At 49.2% G+C, this 27,513-nt stretch overlaps 1 protein-coding gene and 1 long non-coding RNA gene across 2 annotated transcripts in view; one reads left to right on the top strand and one right to left on the bottom strand.

The window, feature by feature from the left end:
- Positions 1-27,513, bottom strand: part of LOC140393968 (uncharacterized) — a 505,220-nt gene that overhangs the window by 443,035 nt on the left and 34,672 nt on the right. Inside the window, exon 2 of the mRNA XM_072480674.1 lies at positions 16,917-17,178. Coding sequence (XP_072336775.1) covers positions 16,917-17,150 — 234 coding nt within the window. The 5' untranslated portion in view covers positions 17,151-17,178. The remainder of the gene's footprint in view (positions 1-16,916; positions 17,179-27,513) is intronic.
- Positions 25,359-27,513, top strand: part of LOC140393969 (uncharacterized) — a 116,100-nt gene continuing 113,945 nt past the window's right edge. Inside the window, exon 1 of the long non-coding RNA XR_011935793.1 lies at positions 25,359-25,434. This is a non-coding gene — a long non-coding RNA (uncharacterized lncRNA). The remainder of the gene's footprint in view (positions 25,435-27,513) is intronic.

Here is a 27,513-nt window from a genome sequence, read left to right as displayed (position 1 = left end):
CACACTCCTACTCGGTCATACACTCCTACTCAGTCACACACTCCTACTTGGTCACACACTCCTACTCAGTCACATACTCCTACTCGACTCGGTCATACACACCTACTCAGTCACACACTCCTACTCGGGCACACACTCCTACTCGGTCATACACTCCTACTCGGACACACACTCCTACTCAGTCACACACACCTACTCGGTCATACACTCCTACTCAGTCACATACTCCTACTCGACTCGGTCGTACACTCCTACTCGGGCACACACTCCTACTCAGTCACATACTCCTACTCGGTCACACACTCCGACTCGGTCACACACTCCTACTCAGTCACACACTCCTACTCGGTCACATAGTCCTACTCGGTCACTCACTCCTACTCGGTGATACACTCCTACTCGGGCACACAAACCTACTCGGGCACACACCCCTACTCGGTCACACACTCCTACTCGGTCATACACTCCTACTCGGTCATACACTCCTACTCAGTCACACACTCCTACTCAGTCACACACTCCTACTCAACTCGGTCACACACTCCTACTCAGTCACACACTCCTACTCGGTCACATACTCCTACTCGGTCACTCACTCCTACTCGGTGATACACTCCTACTCGGGCACACAAACCTACTCGGGCACACACCCCTACTCGGTCACACACTCCTACTCGGGCACACACTCCTACTCGGTCATACACTCCTACTCGGGCACACACTCCTACTCGACTCGGTCACACACTCCTAGTCGGGCACACACTCCTACTCGGGCACACATTCCTACTCGGTCATACACTCACACTCAGTCACATACTCCTACTCGACTCGGTCACACACTCCTACTCAGTCACACACTCCTACTCGGGCACACACTCCTACTCGGTCATACACTCCTACTCAGTCACATACTCCTACTCGGTCACACACTCCTACTCGGTCACACACTCCTACTCAGTCACATACTCCTACTCGACTCGGTCACACACTCCTACTCGGGCACACACTCCTACTCGGGCACACACTCCTACTCGGTCATACACTCCTACTCAGTCACATACTCCTACTCGGTCACACACTCCTACTCAGTCACATACTCCTACTCGACTCGGTCACACACTCCTACTCGGGCACACACTCCTACTCGGTCACACACTCCTACTCGGGCACACACTCCTACTCGGTCATACACTCCTACTCAGTCACATACTCCTATTCGGTCATACACTCCTACTCAGTCACATACTCCTACTCGGGCACACACTCCTACTAGGGCACACACTCCTACTCGGGCACACATTCCTACTCGGTCATACACTCACACTCAGTCACATACTCCTACTCGACTCGGTCACACACTCCTACTCAGTCACACACTCCTACTCGGGCACACACTCCTACTCGGTCATACACTCCTACTCGGTCACACACTCCTACTCGGTCACACACTCCTACTCAGTCACATACTCCTACTCGACTCGGTCACACACTCCTACTCGGGCACACACTCCTACTCGGGCACACACTCCTACTCGGTCATACACTCCTACTCAGTCACATACTCCTACTCGGTCACACACTCCTACTCAGTCACATACTCCTACTCGACTCGGTCACACACTCCTACTCGGGCACACACTCCTACTCGGTCACACACTCCTACTCGGGCACACACTCCTACTCGGTCATACACTCCTACTCAGTCACATACTCCTATTCGGTCATACACTCCTACTCAGTCACATACTCCTACTCGGGCACACACTCCTACTCGGGCACACACTCCTACTCGGTCACACACTCCTACTCGGGCACACACTCCTACTCGGTCATACACTCCTACTCAGTCACATACTCCTATTCGGTCATACACTCCTACTCAGTCACATACTCCTACTCGGGCACACACTCCTACTCGGGCACACACTCCTACTCGGGCACACACTCCTACTCGGTCATACACTCACACTCAGTCACATACACCTACTCGACTCGGTCACACACTCCTACTCGGTCATACACTTCTACTCGGTCATACACTCCTACTCCGTCACATACTCCTACTCGGTCACACACTCCTACTCGGCCACACACTCCTACTCGGTCACACACTCCTACTCGGGCACACACTCCTACTCAGTCATACACTCCTACTCGGTCATACACTCCTACTCGGTCACACACTCCTACTCGGGCACACACTCCTACTCGGGCACACACACTTACACTCGACTCGGTCACACACTCCTACTCAGTCACACACTCCTACTCGGGCACACACTCCTACTCAGTCACACACTCCTACTCGGTCATACACTCCTACTCAGTCACACACTCCTACTCGGGCCCACACTCCTACTCGGGCACACACTCCTACTCGGGCATACACTCCTACTCAGTCACACACTCCTACTCGGGCACACACTCCTACTCGACTCGGTCACACACTCCTACTCGGTCATACACTCCTACTCGGGCACACACTCCTACTCGGTCACACACTCCTACTCGGTCACACACTCCTACTCGGGCACACATTCCTACTCGGGCACACACTCCTACTTGGGCACACACTCCTACTCGGGCACACACTCCTACTCGGTCATACACTCACACTCACTCACATACACCTACTCGACTCGGTCACACACTCCTACTCGGTCATACACTCCTACTCGGTCATACACTCCTACTCAGTCACATACTCCTACTCGGTCACACACTCCTACTCGGTCACACACTCCTACTCGGTCACACACTCCTACTCGGGTACACACTCCTACTCAGTCATACACTCCTACTCGGTCATACACTCCTACTCGGTCACACACTCCTACTCGGGCACACACTCCTACTCGGGCACACAATCCTACTCGACTCGGTCACACACTCCTACTCAGTCACACACTCCTACTCGGGCACACACTCCTACTCAGTCACACACTCCTACTCGGTCATACACTCCTACTCAGTCACACACTCCTACTCGGGCCCACACTCCTACTCGGGCACACACTCCTACTCGGGCACACACTCCTACTCAGTCACACACTCCTACTCGGTCACACACTCCTACTCAGTCACAAAGTCCTACTCAGGCACACACTCCTACTCGGGCACACACTCCTACTCGGGCACACACTCCTACTCGGTCATACACTCCTACTCGGGCACACACTCCTACTCAGTCACACACTCCTACTCGGGCACACACCCCTACTCGACTCGGTCACACACTCCTACTCGGTCATACACTCCTACTCGGGCACACACTCCTACTCGACTCGGTCACACACTCCTACTCGGGCACATACTCCTACTCAGTCACACACTCCTACTCAGTCACACACTCCTACTCAGTCACACACTCCTACTCGACTCGGTCATACACTCCTACTCGGGCACAGACTCCTACTCAGTCACACACTCCTACTCGGTCATACACTCCTACTCGGGCACACACTCCTACTCAGTCACACACTCCTACTCGGTCACACGCTCCTACTCGGTCACACACTCCTACTCGGTCATACACTCGTACTCGGGCACACACTCCTACTCGGTCACACACTCCTACTCGGGCACACACTCCTACTCGGGCACACACTCCTGCTCGGTCACACACTCCTACTCGACTCGGTCACACACTCCTACTCAGTCACATACTCCTACTCGACTGGGTCACACACTCCTACTCGGTCATACACTCCTACTCGGGCGCACACTCCTACTCAGTCACACACTCCTACTCGGGCACACACTCCTACTCGGGCACACACTCCTACTCGGTCATACACTCCTACTCGGGCACACACTCCTACTCAGTCACACACTCCTACTCGGTCATACACTCCTACTCAGTCACATACACCTACTCGACTCGGTCATACACTCCTACTCGGGCACACACTCCTACTCAGTCACATACTCCTACTCGGTCACACACTCCTACTCGGTCACACACTTCTACTCAGTCACACACTCCTACTCGGTCACATACTCCTACTCGGTCACACACTCCTACTCGGTCATACACTCCTACTCGGGCACACAATCCTACTCGGGCACACACTCCTACTCGGTCACACACTCCAACTCGGTCATACACTCCTACTCGGGCACACACTCATACTCGGTCATACACTCCTACTCGGTCATACACTCCCACTCGGGCACACACTCCTACTCGGTCACACACTCCTACTCGGTCACACACTCCTACTCGGGCACACATTCCTACTCGGGCACACACTCCTACTTGGGCACACACTCCTACTCGGTCACACACTCCTACTCGGTCATACACTCCTACTCGGGCACACACTCCTACTCAGTCACATACTCCTACTCGGGCACACACTCCTACTCGGGCACACACTCCTAGTCGGTTAAACACTCCTACTCAGTCACACACTCCTACTCGGTCATACACTCCTACTCGGGCACACACTCCTACTCAGTCACACACTCCTACTCAGTCACACACTCCTACTCGACTCGGTCACACACTCCTACTCGGTCATACACTCCTACTCGGGCACACACTCCTACTCGACTCGGTCACACAATCCTAGTCGGGCACACACTCCTACTCGGGCACACACTCCTACTCGGTCATACACTCACACTCAGTCACATACTCCTACTCGACTCGGTCACACACTCCTACTCAGTCACACACTCCTACTCGGGCACACACTCCTACTCGGTCATACACTCCTACTCAGTCACATACTCCTACTCGGTCACACACTCCTACTCGGTCACACACTCCTACTCAGTCACATACTCCTACTCGACTCGGTCACACACTCCTACTCGGGCACACACTCCTACTCGGGCACACACTCCTACTCGGTCATACACTCCTACTCAGTCACATACTCCTACTCGGTCACACACTCCTACTCAGTCACATACTCCTACTCGACTCGGTCACACACTCCTACTCGGGCACACACTCCTACTCGGTCATACACTCCTACTCGGTCATACACTCACACTCAGTCACATACTCCTACTCGACTCGGTCACACACTCCGACTCGGTCACACACTCCTACTCGGTCACACACTCCTACTCGGGCACACACTCCTACTCGGTCACACACTCCTACTCGGGCACACACTCCTACTCGGTCATACACTCCTAATCGACTCGGTCACACACTCCTACTCGGGCACACACGCCTACTTGGTCACACACTCCTACTCAGTCACATAATCCTACTCGACTCGGTCATACACTCCTACTCAGTCACACACTCCTACTGGGTCACACACTCCTACTCAGTCACATACTCCTACTCGACTCGGTCATACACTCCTACTCAGTCACACACTCCTACTCAGTCACACACTCCTACTCAGTCACACACTCCTACTCGGTCACACACTCCTACTCGACTAGGTCACACACTCCTACTCGGTCATACACTCCAACTCGGTCATACACTCCTACTCAGTCACACACTCCTACTTGGTCACACACTCCTACTCAGTCACATACTCCTACTCGACTCGGTCATACACTCCTACTCAGTCACACACTCCTACTCGGGCACACACTCCTACTCGGTCATACACTCCTACTCGGGCACACACTCCTACTCAGTCACACACTCCTACTCGGTCATACACTCCTACTCAGTCACATACTCCTACTCGACTCGGTCGTACACTCCTACTCGGGCACACACTCCTACTCAGTCACATACTCCTACTCGGTCACACACTCCTACTCGGTCACACACTCCTACTCAGTCACACACTCCTACTCGGTCACATACTCCTACTCGGTCACACACTCCTACTCGGTCATACACTCCTACTCGGGCACACAATCCTACTCGGGCACACACTCCTACTCGGTCACACACTCCTACTCGGTCATACACTCCTACTCGGTCATACACTCCTACTCGGGCACACACTCCTACTCGGTCATACACTCCGACTCGGTCATACACTCCTACTCGGGCACACACTCCTACTCGGGCACACACTCCTACTCGGTCACACACTCCTACTCAGTCACACACTCCTACTCGGGCACACATTCCTACTCGGGCACACACTCCTACTTGGGCACACACTCCTACTCGGTCACACACTCCTACTCGGTCATACACTCCTACTCGGGCACACACTCCTACTCAGTCACATACTCCTACTCGGGCACACACTCCTACTCGGGCACACACTCCTACTCGGTTAAACACTCCTACTCAGTCACACACTCCTACTCGGTCATACACTCCTACTCGGGCACACACTCCTACTCAGTCACACACTCCTACTCAGTCACACACTCCTACTCGACTCGGTCACACACTCCTACTCGGTCATACACTCCTACTCGGGCACACACTCCTACTCGGTCATACACTCCTACTCGGGCACACACTCCTACTCGACTCGGTCACACGCTCCTACTCGGGCACACAATCCTACTCGGGCACACACTCCTACTCGGTCATACACTCACACTCAGTCACATACTCCTACTCGACTCGGTCACACACTCCTACTCAGTCACACACCCCTATTCGGGCACACACTCCTACTCGGTCATACACTCCTACTCAGTCACATACTCCTACTCGGTCACACACTCCTACTCGGTCACACACTCCTACTCAGTCACATACTCCTACTCGACTCGGTCACACACTCCTACTCGGGCACACACTCCTACTCGGGCACACACTCCTACTCGGTCATACACTACTACTCAGTCACATACTCCTACTCGGTCACACACTCCTACTCAGTCACATACTCCTACTCGACTCGGTCACACACTCCTACTCGGGCACACACTCCTACTCGGTCATACACTCCTACTCGGTCATACACTCACACTCAGTCACATACTCCTACTCAACTCGGTCACACACTCCTACTCGGTCACACACTCCTACTCGGTCACACACTGCTACTCGGGCACACACTCCTACTCGGTCATACACTCCTACTCGACTCGGTCACACACTCCTACTCGGGCACACACGCCTACTTGGTCACACACTCCTACTCAGTCACATACTCCTACTCGACTCGGTCATACACTCCTACTCAGTCACACACTCCTACTCAGTCACACACTCCTACTCAGTCACACACTCCTACTCGGTCACACACTCCTACTCGACTAGGTCACACACTCCTACTCGGTCATACACTCCTACTCGGTCATACACTCCTACTCGGGCACACACTCCTACTCGGTCACACACTCCTAATCGGTCATACACTCCTACTCGGTCATACACTCCTACTCGGGCACACACTCCTACTCGGGCACACACTCCTACTCGGTCACACACTCCTACTCAGTCACACACTCCTACTCGGGCACACATTCCTACTCGGGCACACACTCCTACTTGGGCACACACTCCTACTCGGTCACACACTCCTACTCGGTCATACACTCCTACTCGGGCACACACTCCTACTCAGTCACATACTCCTACTCGGGCACACACTCCTACTCGGGCACACACTCCTACTCGGTTAAACACTCCTACTCAGTCACACACTCCTACTCGGTCATACACTCCTCTCGGGCACACACTCCTACTCAGTCACACACTCCTACTCAGTCACACACTCCTACTCGACTCGGTCACACACTCCTACTCGGGCACACACTCCTACTCGGGCACACACTCCTACTCGGTCATACACTCCTACTCGGGCACACACTCCTACTCGACTCGGTCACACACTCCTACTCGGGCACACACTCCTACTCGGGCACACACTTCTACTCGGTCATACACTCACACTCAGTCACATACTCCTACTCGACTCGGTCACACACTCCTACTCAGTCACACACTCCTACTCGGGCACACACTCCTACTCGGTCATACACTCCTACTCAGTCACATACTCCTACTCGGTCACACACTCCTACTCGGTCACACACTCCTACTCAGTCACATACTCCTACTCGACTCGGTCACACACTCCTACTCGGGCACACACTCCTACTCGGGCACACATCCTACTCGGTCATACACTCCTACTCAGTCACATACTCCTACTCGGTCACACACTCCTACTCAGTCACATACTTCTACTCGACTCGGTCACACACTCCTACTCGGGCACACACTCCTACTCGGTCATACACTCACACTCAGTCACATACTCCTACTCGACTCGGTCACACACTCCTACTCAGTCACACACTCCTACTCAGTCACATACTCCTACCCGACTCGGTCATACACTCCTAGTCGGTCACACACTCCTACTCGGTCACACACTCCTACTCGGGCACACACTCCTACTCGGTCATATACTCCTACTCGACTCGGTCACACACTCCTACTCGGGCACACACGCCTACTGGGTCACACACTCCTACTCAGTCACATACTCCTACTCGACTCGGTCATACACTCCTACTCAGTCACACACTCCTACTCGGTCACACACTCCTACTCAGTCACATACTCCTACTCGACTCGGTCATACACTCCTACTCAGTCACACACTCCTACTCAGTCACACACTCCTACTCAGTCACACACTCTAACTCGGTCACCCACTCCTACTCGACTCGGTCACACACTCCTACTCAGTCACATACTCCTACTCGACTCGGGCACACACTCCTACTCGGGCACACACTCCTACTCAGTCACACACTCCTACTCGACTCGGTAACACACTCCTACTCAGTCACATACTCCTACTCGACTAGGTCACACACTCCTACTCAGTCACATACTCCTACTCGACTCGGTCACACACTCCTACTCAGTCACACACTCCTACTCAGTCACATACTCCTACTCGACTCGGTCATACACTCCTACTCAGTCACACACTCCTACTCGACTCGGTCATACACTCCTACTCAGTCACACACTCCTACTCGGTCACACACTCCTACTCAGTCACACACTCCTACTCAGTCACACACTCCTACTTAGTCACACACTCCTACTCAGTCACATACTCCTACTCGACTCGGTCATATACTCCTACTCAGTCACACACTCCTACTCGGTCACACACTCCTACTCAGTCACACACTCCTACTCGGTCACACACTCCTGCTCGACTCGGTCACACACTCCTACTCAGTCACATACTCCTACTCGACTCGGTCATACACTCCTCCTCAGTCATACACTCCTACTCGACTCGGTCATACACTCCTACTCAGTCACACACTCCTACTCGGTCACAAACTCCTACTCAGTCACACACTCCTACTCAGTCACACACTCCTACTTGGTCACACACTCCTACTCAGTCACATACTCCTACTCGACTCGGTCATACACTCCTACTCAGTCACACACTCCTACTCGGTCACACACTCCTACTCAGTCACACACACCTACTCGGTCACACACTCCTACTCGACTCGGTCACACACTCCTACTCAGTCAGATACCCCTACTCGACTCGGGCACACACTCCTACTCGGGCACACACTCCTACTCAGTCACACACTCCTACTCAGGCACACACTCCTACTCAGTCACATACTCCTACTCGGGCACACACTCCTACTCGGGCACACACTCCTACTCGGGCACACACTCCTACTCGGTCACACACTCCTACTCAGTCACACACTCCTACTCAGTCACACACTCCTACTCGGGCACACACTCCTACTCAGTCACATACTCCTACTCGGTCACACACTCCTTCTCAGTCACATACTCCTACTCGGGCACACACTCCTACTCAGTCACACACTCCTACTCGGTCACACACTCCTACTCGGTCACACACTCCTACTCAGTCACATACTCCTACTCGACTCGGTCACACACTCCTACTCAGTCACACACTCCTACTCAGTCACACACTCCTACTCGACTCGGTCATACAGTCCTACTCCGTCACACACTCCTACTCAGTCACATACTCCTACTCGGTCATACACTCCTACTCAGTCACATACTCCTACTCGACTCGGTCGTACACTCCTACTCGGGCACACACTCCTACTCAGTCACATACTCCTACTCGGTCACACACTCCTACTCGGTCACACACTCCTACTCAGTCACACACTCCTACTCGGTCACATACTCCTACTCGGTCACACACTCCTACTCGGTCATACACTCCTACTCGGGCACACAATCCTACTCGGGCACACACTCCTACTCGGTCACACACTCCTACTCGGTCATACACTCCTACTCGGTCATACACTCCTACTCGGGCACACACTCCTACTCGGTCATACACTCCGACTCGGTCATACACTCCTACTCGGGCACACACTCCTACTCGGGCACACACTCCTACTCGGTCACACACTCCTACTCAGTCACACACTCCTACTCGGGCACACATTCCTACTCGGGCACACACTCCTACTTGGGCACACACTCCTACTCGGTCACACACTCCTACTCGGTCATACACTCCTACTCGGGCACACACTCCTACTCAGTCACATACTCCTACTCGGGCACACACTCCTACTCGGGCACACACTCCTACTCGGTTAAACACTCCTACTCAGTCACACACTCCTACTCGGTCATACACTCCTACTCGGGCACACACTCCTACTCAGTCACACACTCCTACTCAGTCACACACTCCTACTCGACTCGGTCACACACTCCTACTCGGTCATACACTCCTACTCGGGCACACACTCCTACTCGGTCATACACTCCTACTCGGGCACACACTCCTACTCGACTCGGTCACACGCTCCTACTCGGGCACACAATCCTACTCGGGCACACACTCCTACTCGGTCATACACTCACACTCAGTCACATACTCCTACTCGACTCGGTCACACACTCCTACTCAGTCACACACCCCTATTCGGGCACACACTCCTACTCGGTCATACACTCCTACTCAGTCACATACTCCTACTCGGTCACACACTCCTACTCGGTCACACACTCCTACTCAGTCACATACTCCTACTCGACTCGGTCACACACTCCTACTCGGGCACACACTCCTACTCGGGCACACACTCCTACTCGGTCATACACTACTACTCAGTCACATACTCCTACTCGGTCACACACTCCTACTCAGTCACATACTCCTACTCGACTCGGTCACACACTCCTACTCGGGCACACACTCCTACTCGGTCATACACTCCTACTCGGTCATACACTCACACTCAGTCACATACTCCTACTCAACTCGGTCACACACTCCTACTCGGTCACACACTCCTACTCGGTCACACACTGCTACTCGGGCACACACTCCTACTCGGTCATACACTCCTACTCGACTCGGTCACACACTCCTACTCGGGCACACACGCCTACTTGGTCACACACTCCTACTCAGTCACATACTCCTACTCGACTCGGTCATACACTCCTACTCAGTCACACACTCCTACTCAGTCACACACTCCTACTCAGTCACACACTCCTACTCGGTCACACACTCCTACTCGACTAGGTCACACACTCCTACTCGGTCATACACTCCTACTCGGTCATACACTCCTACTCGGGCACACACTCCTACTCGGTCACACACTCCTAATCGGTCATACACTCCTACTCGGTCATACACTCCTACTCGGGCACACACTCCTACTCGGGCACACACTCCTACTCGGTCACACACTCCTACTCAGTCACACACTCCTACTCGGGCACACATTCCTACTCGGGCACACACTCCTACTTGGGCACACACTCCTACTCGGTCACACACTCCTACTCGGTCATACACTCCTACTCGGGCACACACTCCTACTCAGTCACATACTCCTACTCGGGCACACACTCCTACTCGGGCACACACTCCTACTCGGTTAAACACTCCTACTCAGTCACACACTCCTACTCGGTCATACACTCCTCTCGGGCACACACTCCTACTCAGTCACACACTCCTACTCAGTCACACACTCCTACTCGACTCGGTCACACACTCCTACTCGGGCACACACTCCTACTCGGGCACACACTCCTACTCGGTCATACACTCCTACTCGGGCACACACTCCTACTCGACTCGGTCACACACTCCTACTCGGGCACACACTCCTACTCGGGCACACACTTCTACTCGGTCATACACTCACACTCAGTCACATACTCCTACTCGACTCGGTCACACACTCCTACTCAGTCACACACTCCTACTCGGGCACACACTCCTACTCGGTCATACACTCCTACTCAGTCACATACTCCTACTCGGTCACACACTCCTACTCGGTCACACACTCCTACTCAGTCACATACTCCTACTCGACTCGGTCACACACTCCTACTCGGGCACACACTCCTACTCGGGCACACATCCTACTCGGTCATACACTCCTACTCAGTCACATACTCCTACTCGGTCACACACTCCTACTCAGTCACATACTTCTACTCGACTCGGTCACACACTCCTACTCGGGCACACACTCCTACTCGGTCATACACTCACACTCAGTCACATACTCCTACTCGACTCGGTCACACACTCCTACTCAGTCACACACTCCTACTCAGTCACATACTCCTACCCGACTCGGTCATACACTCCTAGTCGGTCACACACTCCTACTCGGTCACACACTCCTACTCGGGCACACACTCCTACTCGGTCATATACTCCTACTCGACTCGGTCACACACTCCTACTCGGGCACACACGCCTACTGGGTCACACACTCCTACTCAGTCACATACTCCTACTCGACTCGGTCATACACTCCTACTCAGTCACACACTCCTACTCGGTCACACACTCCTACTCAGTCACATACTCCTACTCGACTCGGTCATACACTCCTACTCAGTCACACACTCCTACTCAGTCACACACTCCTACTCAGTCACACACTCTAACTCGGTCACCCACTCCTACTCGACTCGGTCACACACTCCTACTCAGTCACATACTCCTACTCGACTCGGGCACACACTCCTACTCGGGCACACACTCCTACTCAGTCACACACTCCTACTCGACTCGGTAACACACTCCTACTCAGTCACATACTCCTACTCGACTAGGTCACACACTCCTACTCAGTCACATACTCCTACTCGACTCGGTCACACACTCCTACTCAGTCACACACTCCTACTCAGTCACATACTCCTACTCGACTCGGTCATACACTCCTACTCAGTCACACACTCCTACTCGACTCGGTCATACACTCCTACTCAGTCACACACTCCTACTCGGTCACACACTCCTACTCAGTCACACACTCCTACTCAGTCACACACTCCTACTTAGTCACACACTCCTACTCAGTCACATACTCCTACTCGACTCGGTCATATACTCCTACTCAGTCACACACTCCTACTCGGTCACACACTCCTACTCAGTCACACACTCCTACTCGGTCACACACTCCTGCTCGACTCGGTCACACACTCCTACTCAGTCACATACTCCTACTCGACTCGGTCATACACTCCTCCTCAGTCATACACTCCTACTCGACTCGGTCATACACTCCTACTCAGTCACACACTCCTACTCGGTCACAAACTCCTACTCAGTCACACACTCCTACTCAGTCACACACTCCTACTTGGTCACACACTCCTACTCAGTCACATACTCCTACTCGACTCGGTCATACACTCCTACTCAGTCACACACTCCTACTCGGTCACACACTCCTACTCAGTCACACACACCTACTCGGTCACACACTCCTACTCGACTCGGTCACACACTCCTACTCAGTCAGATACCCCTACTCGACTCGGGCACACACTCCTACTCGGGCACACACTCCTACTCAGTCACACACTCCTACTCAGGCACACACTCCTACTCAGTCACATACTCCTACTCGGGCACACACTCCTACTCGGGCACACACTCCTACTCGGGCACACACTCCTACTCGGTCACACACTCCTACTCAGTCACACACTCCTACTCAGTCACACACTCCTACTCGGGCACACACTCCTACTCAGTCACATACTCCTACTCGGTCACACACTCCTTCTCAGTCACATACTCCTACTCGGGCACACACTCCTACTCAGTCACACACTCCTACTCGGTCACACACTCCTACTCGGTCACACACTCCTACTCAGTCACATACTCCTACTCGACTCGGTCACACACTCCTACTCAGTCACACACTCCTACTCAGTCACACACTCCTACTCGACTCGGTCATACAGTCCTACTCCGTCACACACTCCTACTCAGTCACATACTCCTACTCGACTCGGTCATACACTCCTACTCAGTCACACACTCCTACTCGGTCACACACTCCTACTCAGTCACATACTCCTACTCGACTCGGTCATACACTCCTACTCAGTCACACACTCCTACTCGGTCACACACTCCTACTCAGTCACACACTCCTACTCGGTCACACACTCCTACTCGACTCGGTCACACACTCCTACTCAGTCACATACCCCTACTCGACTCGGGCACACACTCCTACTCGGGCACACACCCCTACTCAGTCACACACTCCTACTCGGTCACACACTCCTACTCAGTCACATACTCCTACTCGGGCACACACTCCTATTCAGTTACATATTCCTACTCGGGCACACACTCCTACTCAGTCACATACTCCTACTCGGGCACATACTCCTACTCGGGCACACACTCCTACTCGGTCTCACACTCCTACTCGGTCACACACTCCTACTCGGTCACACACTCCTACTCGGGCACACACTCCTACTCGACTCGGGCACACACTCCTACTCAGTCACATATTCCTACTCGGTCACACACTCCTACTCAGTCACATACTCCTACTCGGGCACACACTCCTACTCAGTCACATATTCCTACTCGGTCACACACTCCTACTCAGTCACATACTCCTACTCGGGCACATACTCCTACTCGGGCACACACTCCTACTCGGTCATACACTCCTACTCAGTCACATACTCCTACTCGGTCACACACTCCTACTCAGTCACATACTCCTACTCAGTCACATACTCCTACTCAGTCACATACTCCTACTCGGTCACACACTCCTACTCAGTCACATACTCCTACTCAGTCACATATTCCTACTCGGGCACACACTCCTACTCGGGCACACACTCCTACTCGGGCACACACTCCTACTCGGGCACACACTCCTACTCAGTCACATACTCCTACTCGACTCGGTCACACACTCCTACTCAGTCACATACTCCTACTCGGTCACACACTCCTACTCAGTCACATACTCCTACTCGGTCACACACTCCTACTCAGTCACATACTCCTACTCGACTCGGGCACACACTCCTACTCGGTCACACACTCCTACTCAGTCACATACTCGGTTACACACTCCTACTCGGTCACACACTCACACTCAAACCCATACGGCAGGCAGCACAGTAGCACTGTAGCATAATGATTAGCACTATGGCGTCACAGCACCAGAGTCCCGGCTTGGGTCACTGTCTGGGCGGAGTCTGCACGTTCTCCCTGTGTCCGGGTGCTCCGGTTTCCTCCTATGTCCGGGTGCTCCGGTTTCCTCCTCTAAGTCCTGAAAGAGGTGCTATTAGGTAATTTGGACATTCTGAATTCTCCCTCCTTTGCCGGAATGTGGCGACAATGGGCTTTTCACAGTAACTTCATTGCAGTGTTAATGTAAGCCTACTTGTGACAATAAAGATTATTATTATTATACTCAATCACACACTCATATGCAATCACACACACACACACACAAATCACACGCACACACTCAATCACACACACCCACACCAAATCACACACACAAATCACACACACACAAATCACACATACACAATCTCACATACACAATCACACGCAAACAAACTTAGTCACACACAAATATCCTATCATGTCATAGCGTGCAGTAGAATTCAGTAAATTTATATCACGCTGGCCTCCATTGGGGTTTTTGGAAGAGCATGTTAGCTTTTCTGTAAATGCTACATTTTCCCACTCACTCCGATTCAGCCCCAGCTGAATCTGCTGTGCATAATTGTGGACACCACAATTGGATGCCAAGATGTTGGGGAGGGTGTAGAATAGATTTTGGAGAATGCTATCGGGGATGACGGACTTCAGTTCATGTGGAGAGACTGGAGCTAAGGTTACTCTCCTCAGAGCATTTAGAGAAATATGATTGAGGTGTTAAAAATCATGAAGGGCTTTGATTGAGTCAATACAGAGGAGCTGTATCCTGTGGCAGATTGGTCAATAATCTGAGCTCACTGCGATCATTGAGAAAAGGAGCAGGAGGGACAATGAGGAGAAAGTTTTTACACAATGAGCTGCCGCTGCCCGAAACAACAGTAGATTCAACAGTAACTCCCAGCAGAGCAACAGATATTTAGAAAGGAAAAATCTTCAGGAAGCTGGAGAAAGAGCAGGGACATTGAAGTAATAGGATCCAATTCAAAGAGGTGGTATAGCCACGATGGGCCGAATGGTCTCTTTCTGTGTTGTATGCTTCTATGGTGAGGTGAGGTTTCAGGAAGAGGTTTGATTTGGTTATTGGCTCCATGTCACATTGAAGCCTGTGTGAACATGCTGACGCATGTCCCCGTGGGAGGAATCGCCCGAATGTCACCTCCCACAAGTAGATCTCTCCAGGGCCGAATCGAAATAAGGTGGGAGGAAGAGTCTGGAGGTGCCCATGGGACATTGGTGAAGTTAGGAAGTGGAACACTGTGGTGATTTTAGTGCATTTTGAACAGGCTCCATAGCCAAGCTCACCATTAGAGTAATATCATTAGTTCAATATGCAGATTGATATAATTAGACATGATTATTAAATGTTTCTGTGTTAATGAGGATGTTACTTGTTTTATAATTCTCTAGGTCTCAGTGACCACAGCCAGTCCCAACCCCTGCCTACCCTCAGGCTCCTGTGGGTCAGCTGGTCAGAGGGGTGTCAGTGCCGGATGGAGATGGATGGCGTGGAGACCCTCTCACCTGCATGTCGTCCCGGGTGATGAAGCCCCTCTCGGCCCCACCACATTCCTGGAAGAACTCATGGACCTTCTCGACGATGAACTGTGGCCCACAACTCAAGTTGCCCTCCTGCTCCAGCTGCTGGGCCTGTGAACTCTGGGGGTCACAGAGTTCCCTCCGGCGCCTTGCTGTCCTCCGGCCCTCCCTGGCCAGGCGCTTCCTGAGTTTGGGGATGGGCTTTGACTGGTCTGCCATCCAGCCGGATCACTCCTGCTCCTGAGTCCTAATGGGATAAAAGGGACAGAGAGAGAAGAGAGCTGATTGTGCAGTCGAGCACCATCTCTTAGCAACTGACCTTTTAATTAGACACAAAGTATTAATCGGAAAATCCGATAAAATGGCAGGGGAAATAAAAACACCAATAAATTCATATTCCGAGGAAGTTGGCTAAGTGTCCATATTGCTGGTTTAAGAAGAATAGGATCTGAGACAAAATATACCAGCAGCAGCACTTTCCAGAACCGTCTCTGAAGTATGTTGTATTCTCTATTCTGCTTTACCTGGATGGCTCGGATGCGTAGTGTTGAATAAAGAACACAAAGCTTTGTTAACAAACAAACTATAAATTTATTGCACTACTAACTAAGATTCGTTCACATTCCTAAAGTAGAAGGTTATTGTATAAAACTATGCTATCTCTAACTTACAGAACTCTTAAGTATACAACTGCTCTCTATGCCTGACACTCTTCCAGCTTCCTCCTAACTTTTAACTCCTAATCATCTTCTAATCCCAGAATCCCCAAAGTCACATGATATATATGACTGTTCTGTGGTTCCCTCTCGTGGTAAGAAGTATTATCATTAACTTGTTCACTCTTTACATCCCAGTCAATATACATATCATTACATCCCTCTTTTTTTCCCAAAGATGTGTGGAGATTTCTGCAAGCATAAGGAGAGTAAGAAGTATTGTACGTTCTTTACACGTAATTGAGTATTGAAATTGTACAGTAGTTAACAATTTAAAAAAAATCTTTTTACAGCCTACAAATTGAGTCTGTACTCAGTCTTCACTCTGGTAGTGTGTTGAAGTGCCAATAAGTCATCAGCTCAAATCAATCAGGTGTTCGACTGGTTGAACCACTTTTGTTGTCTGACCTGGTCTTTCTCTGTGTTTGTGGTGTCGATTATGTGTCCTTTTCCTTAAAAACTGGTTTGCCTTTTGGTCTTTGAGCAAATACGAACTCATTAAATTTGTTGGCATAACTTCTTTTTTGTCTAAACAATGTCCTGTTCTTCCTGACAATGGTGCCATTATGCATGAATTTTGTATTGTCTACACACACATTTCCTTGTTCAACCTCGACCTGTAGCTATGTTTCACATACTGTCCTGCAGTACCTTGCTCGGTTGCCATCTGGATTTCTTTCAATCCTGTATGGTCTGTCTAGTGTGACTGCGAGTTCAAACACTTTCTTGCCATTGCATTAGACTGTGCTGTTCAGCTTTCCTTCGGTTTCAGAGTCGTACCATTGTGGACAATCTGTTCCGTAGTTTCTCGTATTGTGCTCAAGAACTGTTCCTTCTGGATTGATTGATACATTTTCAAACTTTTTAGTATCAGTTTCCTTTGTATTATCTGATGTTTCGCTGCACATTATGATACAGGTTCATGTGGATGATCTGATGCATCGTTGAGCTTTGTGATATTAGTCCCTTTTGGCTGATCTGATTTATCTTTGATCTCTTGATGCTGCTCTTCTGGAGTCAACTTCTCCAAGATGTCATTTTCTTGTAGGCTGTTCACGATTGATGTGTTCTCAATTGATTCATTCATTGTTGTACTCTGATTGTCATGTTTTGTTGTACAGTCCAGCTGAGATCTGTCAGTCTCAATTTTGTCCTGCACAGGTTGTATGCTACTCGTGATCACTTTATCACTATTCGCAAATATAGTGGATAGACCTTCATAGTCTCCTTTCATTTCTCTCTTTCTAGAGTCTTACATTGCTCTCTCTGTGGAGTCTTTCAATGCTTCCATTCTGGGGTCTTTCATTACTCTCTCTCTGGGGTCTTTCATTGCTCTCTCTCTGGAGTCTTTCATTACTCTCTCTCTGGGGTCTTTCATTACTCTCTCTCTGGAGTCTTTCATTGCTCTCTCTCTGGAGTCTTTCATTACTCTCTCTCTGGGGTCTTTCATTACTCTCTCTCTGGAGTCTTTCATTGCTCTCTCTCTGGAGTCTTTCATTGCTCTCTCTCTGGAGTCTTTCATTACTCTCTCTCTGGGGTCTTTCATTACTCTCTCTCTGGAGTCTTTCATTGCTCTCTCTCTGGAGTCTTTCATTACTCTCTCTCTGGAGTCTTGCATTACTCTCTCTCTGGAGTCTTACATTGCTCTCTCTGTGGAGTCTTTCAATGCTTCCATTCTGGAGTCTTTCATTACTCTCTCTCTGGGGTCTTTCATTACTCTCTCTCTGGAGTCTTTCATTGCTCTCTCTCTGGGGTCTTTCATTGCTCTCTCTCTGGGGTCTTTCATTACTCTCTCTCTGGAGTCTTTCATTGCTCTCTCTCTGGAGTCTTTCATTGCTCTCTCTGTGGGGTCTTTCATTGCTCTCTCTCTGGAGTCTTTCATTGCTCTCTCTCTGGGGTCTTTCATTGCTCTCTCTCTGGAGTCTTTCATTGCTCTCTCTCTGGGGTCTTTCATTACTCTCTCTCTGGGGTCTTTCATTACTCTCTCTCTGGGGTCTTTCATTGCTCTCTCTCTGGGGTCTTTCATTGCTCTCTCTCTGGAGTCTTTCATTGCTCTCTCTCTGGGGTCTTTCATTGCTCTCTCTCTGGAGTCTTTCATTGCTCTCTCTCTGGGGTCTTTCATTACTCTCTCTCTGGGGTCTTTCATTACTCTCTCTGTGGAGTCTTTCATTGCTCTCTCTGTGGGGTCTTTCATTGCTCTCTCTCTGGAGTCTTTCATTGCTCTCTCTCTGGGGTCTTTCATTGCTCTCTCTCTGGAGTCTTTCATTGCTCTCTCTCTGGGGTCTTTCATTACTCTCTCTCTGGGGTCTTTCATTACTCTCTCTCTGGGGTCATTCATTGCTCTCTCTCTGGGGTCTTTCATTGCTCTCTCTCTGGAGTCTTTCATTGCTCTCTCTCTGGGGTCTTTCATTGCTCTCTCTCTGGAGTCTTTCATTGCTCTCTCTCTGGGGTCTTTCATTACTCTCTCTCTGGGGTCTTTCATTACTCTCTCTCTGGGGTCTTTCATTGCTCTCTCTGTGGAGTCTTTCATTGCTCTCTCTCTGGAGTCTTTCATTACTCTCTCTCTGGGGTCTTTCATTGCTCTCTCTCTGGAGTCTTTCATTGCTCTCTCTCTGGAGTCTTTCATTGCTCTCTCTCTGGGGTCTTTCATTGCTCTCTCTCTGGAGTCTTTCATTGCTCTCTCTCTGGGGTATTTCATTACTCTCTCTCTGGAGTCTTTCATTGCTCTCTCTCTGGGGTCTTTCATTGCTCTCTCTCTGGAGTCTTTCATTGCTCTCTCTCTGGGGTCTTTCATTACTCTCTCTCTGGGGTCTTTCATTACTCTCTCTCTGGGGTCTTTCATTGCTCTCTCTGTGGAGTCTTTCATTGCTCTCTCTCTGGAGTCTTTCATTACTCTCTCTCTGGGGTCTTTCATTGCTCTCTCTCTGGAGTCTTTCATTGCTCTCTCTCTGGGGTCTTTCATTACTCTCTCTCTGGGGTCTTTCATTACTCTCTCTCTGGGGTCTTTCATTGCTCTCTCTGTGGAGTCTTTCATTGCTCTCTCTCTGGGGTCTTTCATTACTCTCTCGCTGGGGTCTTTCATTACTCTCTCTCTGGGGTCTTTCATTGCTCTCTCTCTGGGGTCTTTCATTACTCTCTCTCTGGGGTCTTTCATTGCTCTCTCTCTGGGGTCTTTCATTACTCTCTCTCTGGGGTCTTTCATTGCTCTCTCTCTGGGGTCTTTCATTACTCTCTCTCTGGAGTCTTTCATTGCTCTCTCTCTGGAGTCTTTCATTGCTCTCTCTGTGGAGTCTTTCAATGCTTCCATTCTGGAGTCTTTCATTTCTCTCTCTCTGGGGTCTTTCATTACTCTCTCTCTGGAGTCTTTCATTGCTCTCTCTCTGGGGTCTTTCATTGCTCTCTCTCTGGGGTCTTTCATTGCTCTCTCTCTGGAGTCTTTCATTGCTCTCTCTCTGGGGTCTTTCATTGCTCTCTCTCTGGAGTCTTTCATTGCTCTCTCTCTGGGGTCTTTCATTACTCTCTCTCTGGGGTCTTTCATTACTCTCTCTCTGGGGTCTTTCATTGCTCTCTCTGTGGAGTCTTTCATTGCTCTCTCTCTGGAGTCTTTCATTACTCTCTCTCTGGGGTCTTTCATTGCTCTCTCTCTGGAGTCTTTCATTGCTCTCTCTCTGGGGTTTTCATTACTCTCTCTCTGGGGTCTTTCATTACTCTCTCTCTGGGGTCTTTCATTGCTCTCTCTGTGGAGTCTTTCATTGCTCTCTCTGTGGAGTCTTTCATTACTCTCTCTCTGGGGTCTTTCATTACTCTCTCTCTGGAGTCTTTCATTGCTCTCTCTCTGGGGTCTTTCATTGCTCTCTCTCTGGGGTCTTTCATTGCTCTCTCTCTGGAGTCTTTCATTGCTCTCTCTCTGGGGTCTTTCATTGCTCTCTCTCTGGAGTCTTTCATTGCTCTCTCTCTGGGGTCTTTCATTACTCTCTCTCTGGAGTCTTTCATTGCTCTCTCTCTGGGGTCTTTCATTGCTCTCTCTCTGGAGTCTTTCATTGCTCTCTCTCTGGAGTCTTTCATTGCTCTCTCTCTGGGGTCTTTCATTGCTCTCTCTCTGGAGTCTTTCATTGCTCTCTCTCTGGGGTCTTTCATTACTCTCTCTCTGGAGTCTTTCATTGCTCTCTCTCTGGGGTCTTTCATTGCTCTCTCTCTGGAGTCTTTCATTGCTCTCTCTCTGGGGTCTTTCATTACTCTCTCTCTGGGGTCTTTCATTACTCTCTCTCTGGGGTCTTTCATTGCTCTCTCTGTGGAGTCTTTCATTGCTCTCTCTCTGGAGTCTTTCATTACTCTCTCTCTGGGGTCTTTCATTGCTCTCTCTCTGGAGTCTTTCATTGCTCTCTCTCTGGGGTCTTTCATTACTCTCTCTCTGGGGTCTTTCATTACTCTCTCCCTGGGGTCTTTCATTACTCTCTCTGTGGAGTCTTTCATTGCTCTCTCTCTGGGGTCTTTCATTACTCTCTCTCTGGGGTCTTTCATTACTCTCTCTCTGGGGTCTTTCATTGCTCTCTCTCTGGGGTCTTTCATTACTCTCTCTCTGGGGTCTTTCATTGCTCTCTCTCTGGGGTCTTTCATTACTCTCTCTCTGGGGTCTTTCATTACTCTCTCTCTGGGGTCTTTCATTGCTGTCTTTCTGCGCATATGCGCAGAACGTTCAAATTCTGAATCGCGCATTTTTCCCTTTAACTGTGCAGGTCTGAAATGTCTGACTTCCAAAACGTGCTTTTTTTCGGGGCGCTTTTTCAATGCGATGAATTTTTAAGTGTGCCATAGCTTGAACGGAGGCAAAATTTTTTTTACTTTGATTCGACGTTTTGGCACTTCTATTTTTAGTTTCTTTGCTCGCACAGGACATTTTAATTGAATCTTCCAGCCTTACTTTTTGTTTCTTTTGCAGTCTTTTACACAGGTTTTCATTTATTTTAAACTCAAGATAATGATCAAATTTTTCAATGACCACTTCAACATTATTTTTTCCAACTTCATTCTGAAGTGGAATGAATAACTGCTCTCTATGCCTGAAACTCTTCCAGATCCCGCCTAACCCTAAACTCCTAATCATCTTCTAATCCCAGAATCCCCGAAGTCACATGATGTATATGACTGTTCTGTGGCTCCCTCTCGTGGTAAGAAGCATTATCATTAACTTGTTAACTCTTTACATCCCAGTCATAATAATAATAATAATAATCGTTTATTGTCACAAGTAGGCTTCAATGAAGTTACTGTGAAAAGCCCCTCGGCGCCTGTTTGGGGAGGCAGGTACGGGAATTGAACCCGCGCCGCTGCCTTGTTCTGCATTACAAGCCAGCTGTTTAGCCCACTGTGCTAAACCAGCCCCTCTATCATTACCAAGTGATATGGTCAAATTGCATAGTCACTTTGTTCAATTTAGGCAGACAAGGAACACGCTGATTCAGCTCAGTGTCAACTCCAGCACCAACTTACCTCAGTCACTCCCACCAACAGTCACAGGTGAGAGGCTCAGTTTGTCTCTCTGATGGCAACAATATTGTCCCTGAGTCAGAGGCTCATGGCTTTAATGGTCACTCTCAGAACCTGAGCACAAAACCTCTCCTGCGTTGGCGGTGCCATCGTTCAGGTGAGATGTTAAAAATCAAGGCTCCCATCTGCCCCCTCAGGTGGATGTAACACGTTACAAAACATTAGAGGGGTTCTCCCCTGGTGCCCTGCCCAAAGTCTAGACCTTAATCTGGCACCACCACAAAACACAGGAGTGGGTCATTATCACATCGCTGTTTGTGGGATCTTGCTGTGACAACTTGCCTGTTGCCTTTCCTACATTACAACACTTCAAAAGGCATTTAATTGGTTGCAAAAGTGATTTGAGACATTTTTGCAAAGCACTGCAGAAAAGCAGGCTTACTTTTCTTTTTATTCTTTATGGTTGGATTTGGAAGCAGGAATTCACAGATGGGGAGATAAATCACCCCCCCCTCCCCAACTCAACCTGCTTCACTGCTGGGAACCCCCACCATGGGTAATGTGGGTGAGATGAGTGTCCACCCAAGGAATGGCAACATAAAGAGGCATTCTCCAAGAAATGTCATGAACCACAGCCCCTGCCCACCCTCCCTCATCATACCTGAGGAGAGACAATCCCATTGGGGACAAGCCCAGTGCCTGAGGAAGGTCAAAGTCCATCCCTTGTGAAGGAAACCTGCTATTTCTGATAGGTAAAGGGATCATTAATTAGCCATTTTGTTATAAATATAAAAGCCGAGTTCAAAAATCATTTTAAAATGGATCCCATCATAACATAACCTCAGTTTGCAGAAGCACATAGCTTGCAAAACTAAAAGCACAGCATTTGAAACATTTTGCAATCGAACTAGAAGCAAATGCAACATTTCTACTGCGGGTCAAATCGACATTATAGTTCATATGAACTCTCCATTGTTCAAAAGAAATGAATTGCAGATTTCAGCACATACCAGTCCAATGATAAGAGCAGAGTTTGCATTCCAATACACATTTAAGAATTCCACATGCAACATTTATATTAACTTCAAAGTTCAACGAGGTAATGTTGCACATTGAAGACTGTCAACCCAATCATCGAATCAAATGTATTGAAGACTCATCCAAACCAATCAGCATGTCACAGGGGTAGGAACAAATTGACTCAGATTGATAACAAATTCCTTAAAAATAGAGGTCCGGGCAGCCATTTTCTATTCTAGAATCGCTCTATACTATTTGCCTAGCTGTCTACTATCTTTATTTCGTATTTTTGTATTTCCACTCTTAAAGCTTGCTCACTTGCTCAAAGCAAGCTGTTTTGCTTTGAGCAAGAAACCATTACTGCATTTTGAATGTTTAAGTCGTTTGGCAGCTACTAAGTTTAATTATATCTCGGAAAAGTATTCTGCTGGCAGGGGCTTTCTTGAGAACATTTGATTTGTAACCACAAGAACATGGAACATAGAACATACAGTGCAGAAGGAGGCCATTCGGCCCATCGAGTCTGCACCGACCCACCTAAGCCCTCACTTCCACCCCATTCCCGTAACCCAAGCACCTGGATGAAACCGACGCAGCCACGGGGCGAACGTGCACACAGTGATCCAGTGGGGAATCGAACCTGGGACCCTGGCGCTGTGAAGCCACAGTGCTATCCACTTGTGCTACCGTGCTGCCCCCTGTAATAATCTCTTATTGTCACAAGTAAGCTTCAATGAAGTTACTGTGAAAAGCCCCTAGTCACCACATTCCGGCGCCCGTTCGGGGAGGCCAGTACGGGAATTGAACCCCCGCTGCTGGCATTGTTTTGCATTAATAGCCAGCTGTTTAGCCCACTGTGCTAAACCAGCCCCTATATTTCAAACTCTCAATTATAATCAATAGACACACAATAAAGATTTCATTTCGCACCCGAGATGTGTAGCACAAATTTCTATTTAGTTGAGTGTATACGAGACTACACTTAACCACGGGTAGATTTCAACACCATAGCAACAGCTCCAGTTCAACGCTCTTCAGCTGCTCTTTGAAGCCACATTCCCCATTTGGGCAGTCACTGAGGATTATTTACTGATGTGTCCAAGGCAGTGACTGGAAGCAGGCCCAACCTGGTAGGGTGCACTGTCTGACCCAGGAAGTATTTTTCTCGTTCAAGGGATATGGACATCACTAGCTGGGCCAGCATTTATTGCACATCCCTAATTGCCCTGAGGGAGCAGTTAAGAGTCAACCACATTGGAGTCACATGTAGACCAGATCAGGTAAGGACGACAGATTTCCTTCCTTAAAGGGCATTAGTGAACTAGATGTGTTTTTACAACAAATGGCAATGGTTTCATGGTCATCATTAGACTTTTAATATCAGATATTTATTGAATTCAAACTTCACTGTCTGCAGTGGCGGGATTCGAACACAGGTCCCCAGGGTTTCGGGTTTACTAGTCCAGCAACAATACCACTACGCCACTGCCTCCCGAGGTAGTCCAGGAGCAGGCCTAGCCAGGTAAGATGCCTCACAAGTAGAGTTGCCAACCCCCCAGGACTGGTCTGGAGTCTCCAGAAATTGAAGATTTGCACAGCTCTGTGCAATCCTGCAGAAAAATCATCCGAACATTAAAAAAGACTGTGTTTTTTTATAATTTACTTTGAACATTTCTCTTTACCTGATATGAAAATATTTAAAAAGGGAGGAAAAAAATCTGTTTGGCTGACAGTCAAATATCATCAAAGACGGAGCACATAAGAATATTGTGATATTAGGGGACAGTATAGTGAGAGGAATTGGCACTGTTCTTAGCAGCAAGGTGCGAGATCCAGACGACTGGTGCCTGCTCGGTGTCAGGGTGTGGGACATCTGCTCAGGGACGGAGACGAAAATGAGGTGGGAGGGAGAAGATCTCGTTGCCGTGGTCCATGTAGGTACCAACAACATGGGTAGAATGAGGGAAAGAGGTTCTGCATAGAGAGTTGAAGTGCTAGGCACGACACCAAACAACAGAAGCTCCAAGATTACAATCTCAAGTTTATTACCTGAGCCGTGTGCAAATTGACATAGGGTAAAATTAGAGAGGTGAATACATGGCTCAAAGACTGGTGTGGGAGAAGTGGTTTCCGGTTTGTGGAGCCCTGGCATCAGTACCGGGGACATTAGGGGCTGTACCGTTGGGACGGCCTACATCCGAACCGTGCTGGGACCAGTGTTCTTGCAAACCACATAACTAGGCAAGTAGAGAGGGCTTTCAACTAAATAGAGGGGTTGCGGGATGGTTCTGGAGAGGGGATATGTAGGCATACATAGCAAAAGGATATAACAGCATTACAAGGCAGCTATTCAGTAATGATACCCAGAGTGTGACAGGAAGGGACAGACTGTACAAACATTAAAAAACTGCAGCAAATATGGTCAAAGGTGGAAATATGGTAAAACAAAAAAAAGCGAATGGCTCTTTACTGAAATGTATCTGATATTCAGCACAAAATCAATAAACTAACACCACAAATTGAGGTTAATGGGAATGATCTTATAGCCATTACAGAGACATGTTGGTTACAAGGAGATCAAAGTTGGGAACTAAATATTCAGGGGTGTGCGACTTTTTGTAAGAACAGGTAGGAAGGAAAGGGTGCTGGGGTAGCTTTGTTAGTACGAGATGGATTAGGTATAATAGCAAGAAAAGATCTTGGATCAGAAGATGTAGAATCCATCTTGGTGGAGATACGAAATAACAAGGGGTAGGAAACATTGGTGGGAGTAGTCTTTAAACTCGCTAACGGTAGTTATGATGTAGGACAGAGAATAAATCAGGAAATAATAAAGGTATGTAACAAATGGCAGTACTTTAACCCGAGGTGACTTTAACCTCCATGTGGATTGGAAAAATCAATTTGGCAGGGGTAGCCATGAAGAAGAATTCATAGAGTGTATTTGGGTCAGTTTCCTAGAACAATATGTTGTGGGTCCAACCAGGGATCAGGCTATTTTGGATCTGGTAATGTGTAATGAGGCAGGTTGAATAAACAATCTCAGAATGAAAGACCCTCGGGGAAAAAATGACCCAGACATGGTAGAACTTAGCATTTAGTTTTAGAGTGAGAAACCTGGGTCAGAAACAACTGTGCTAAACTTAAATAAGGGGATTGCAAAGGAATGAGGGCAGAGTTGGCTGGAGTGGACTGGTAAAGGAGTTGAGCAACAAAGATGGTTGATCAGCAATTGTTGATGTTTCTGAAGTTAGTTCATGACTCACAACAAAGATATATCACAGTTGTCATGAGATGCAAACATGCAATTAATGATTTACAGACAGGCAGATAATGAACGCAGAGAACAGGACATGACC

The sequence above is a fragment of the Scyliorhinus torazame genome, chromosome 17 (genome assembly GCF_047496885.1).
Source record: "Scyliorhinus torazame isolate Kashiwa2021f chromosome 17, sScyTor2.1, whole genome shotgun sequence".
NCBI lineage: Eukaryota > Metazoa > Chordata > Chondrichthyes > Carcharhiniformes > Scyliorhinidae > Scyliorhinus > Scyliorhinus torazame.
The sequence above is the reverse complement of the archived record's forward strand: the minus strand, read 5'-3'. Positions and strand labels throughout refer to the sequence as shown.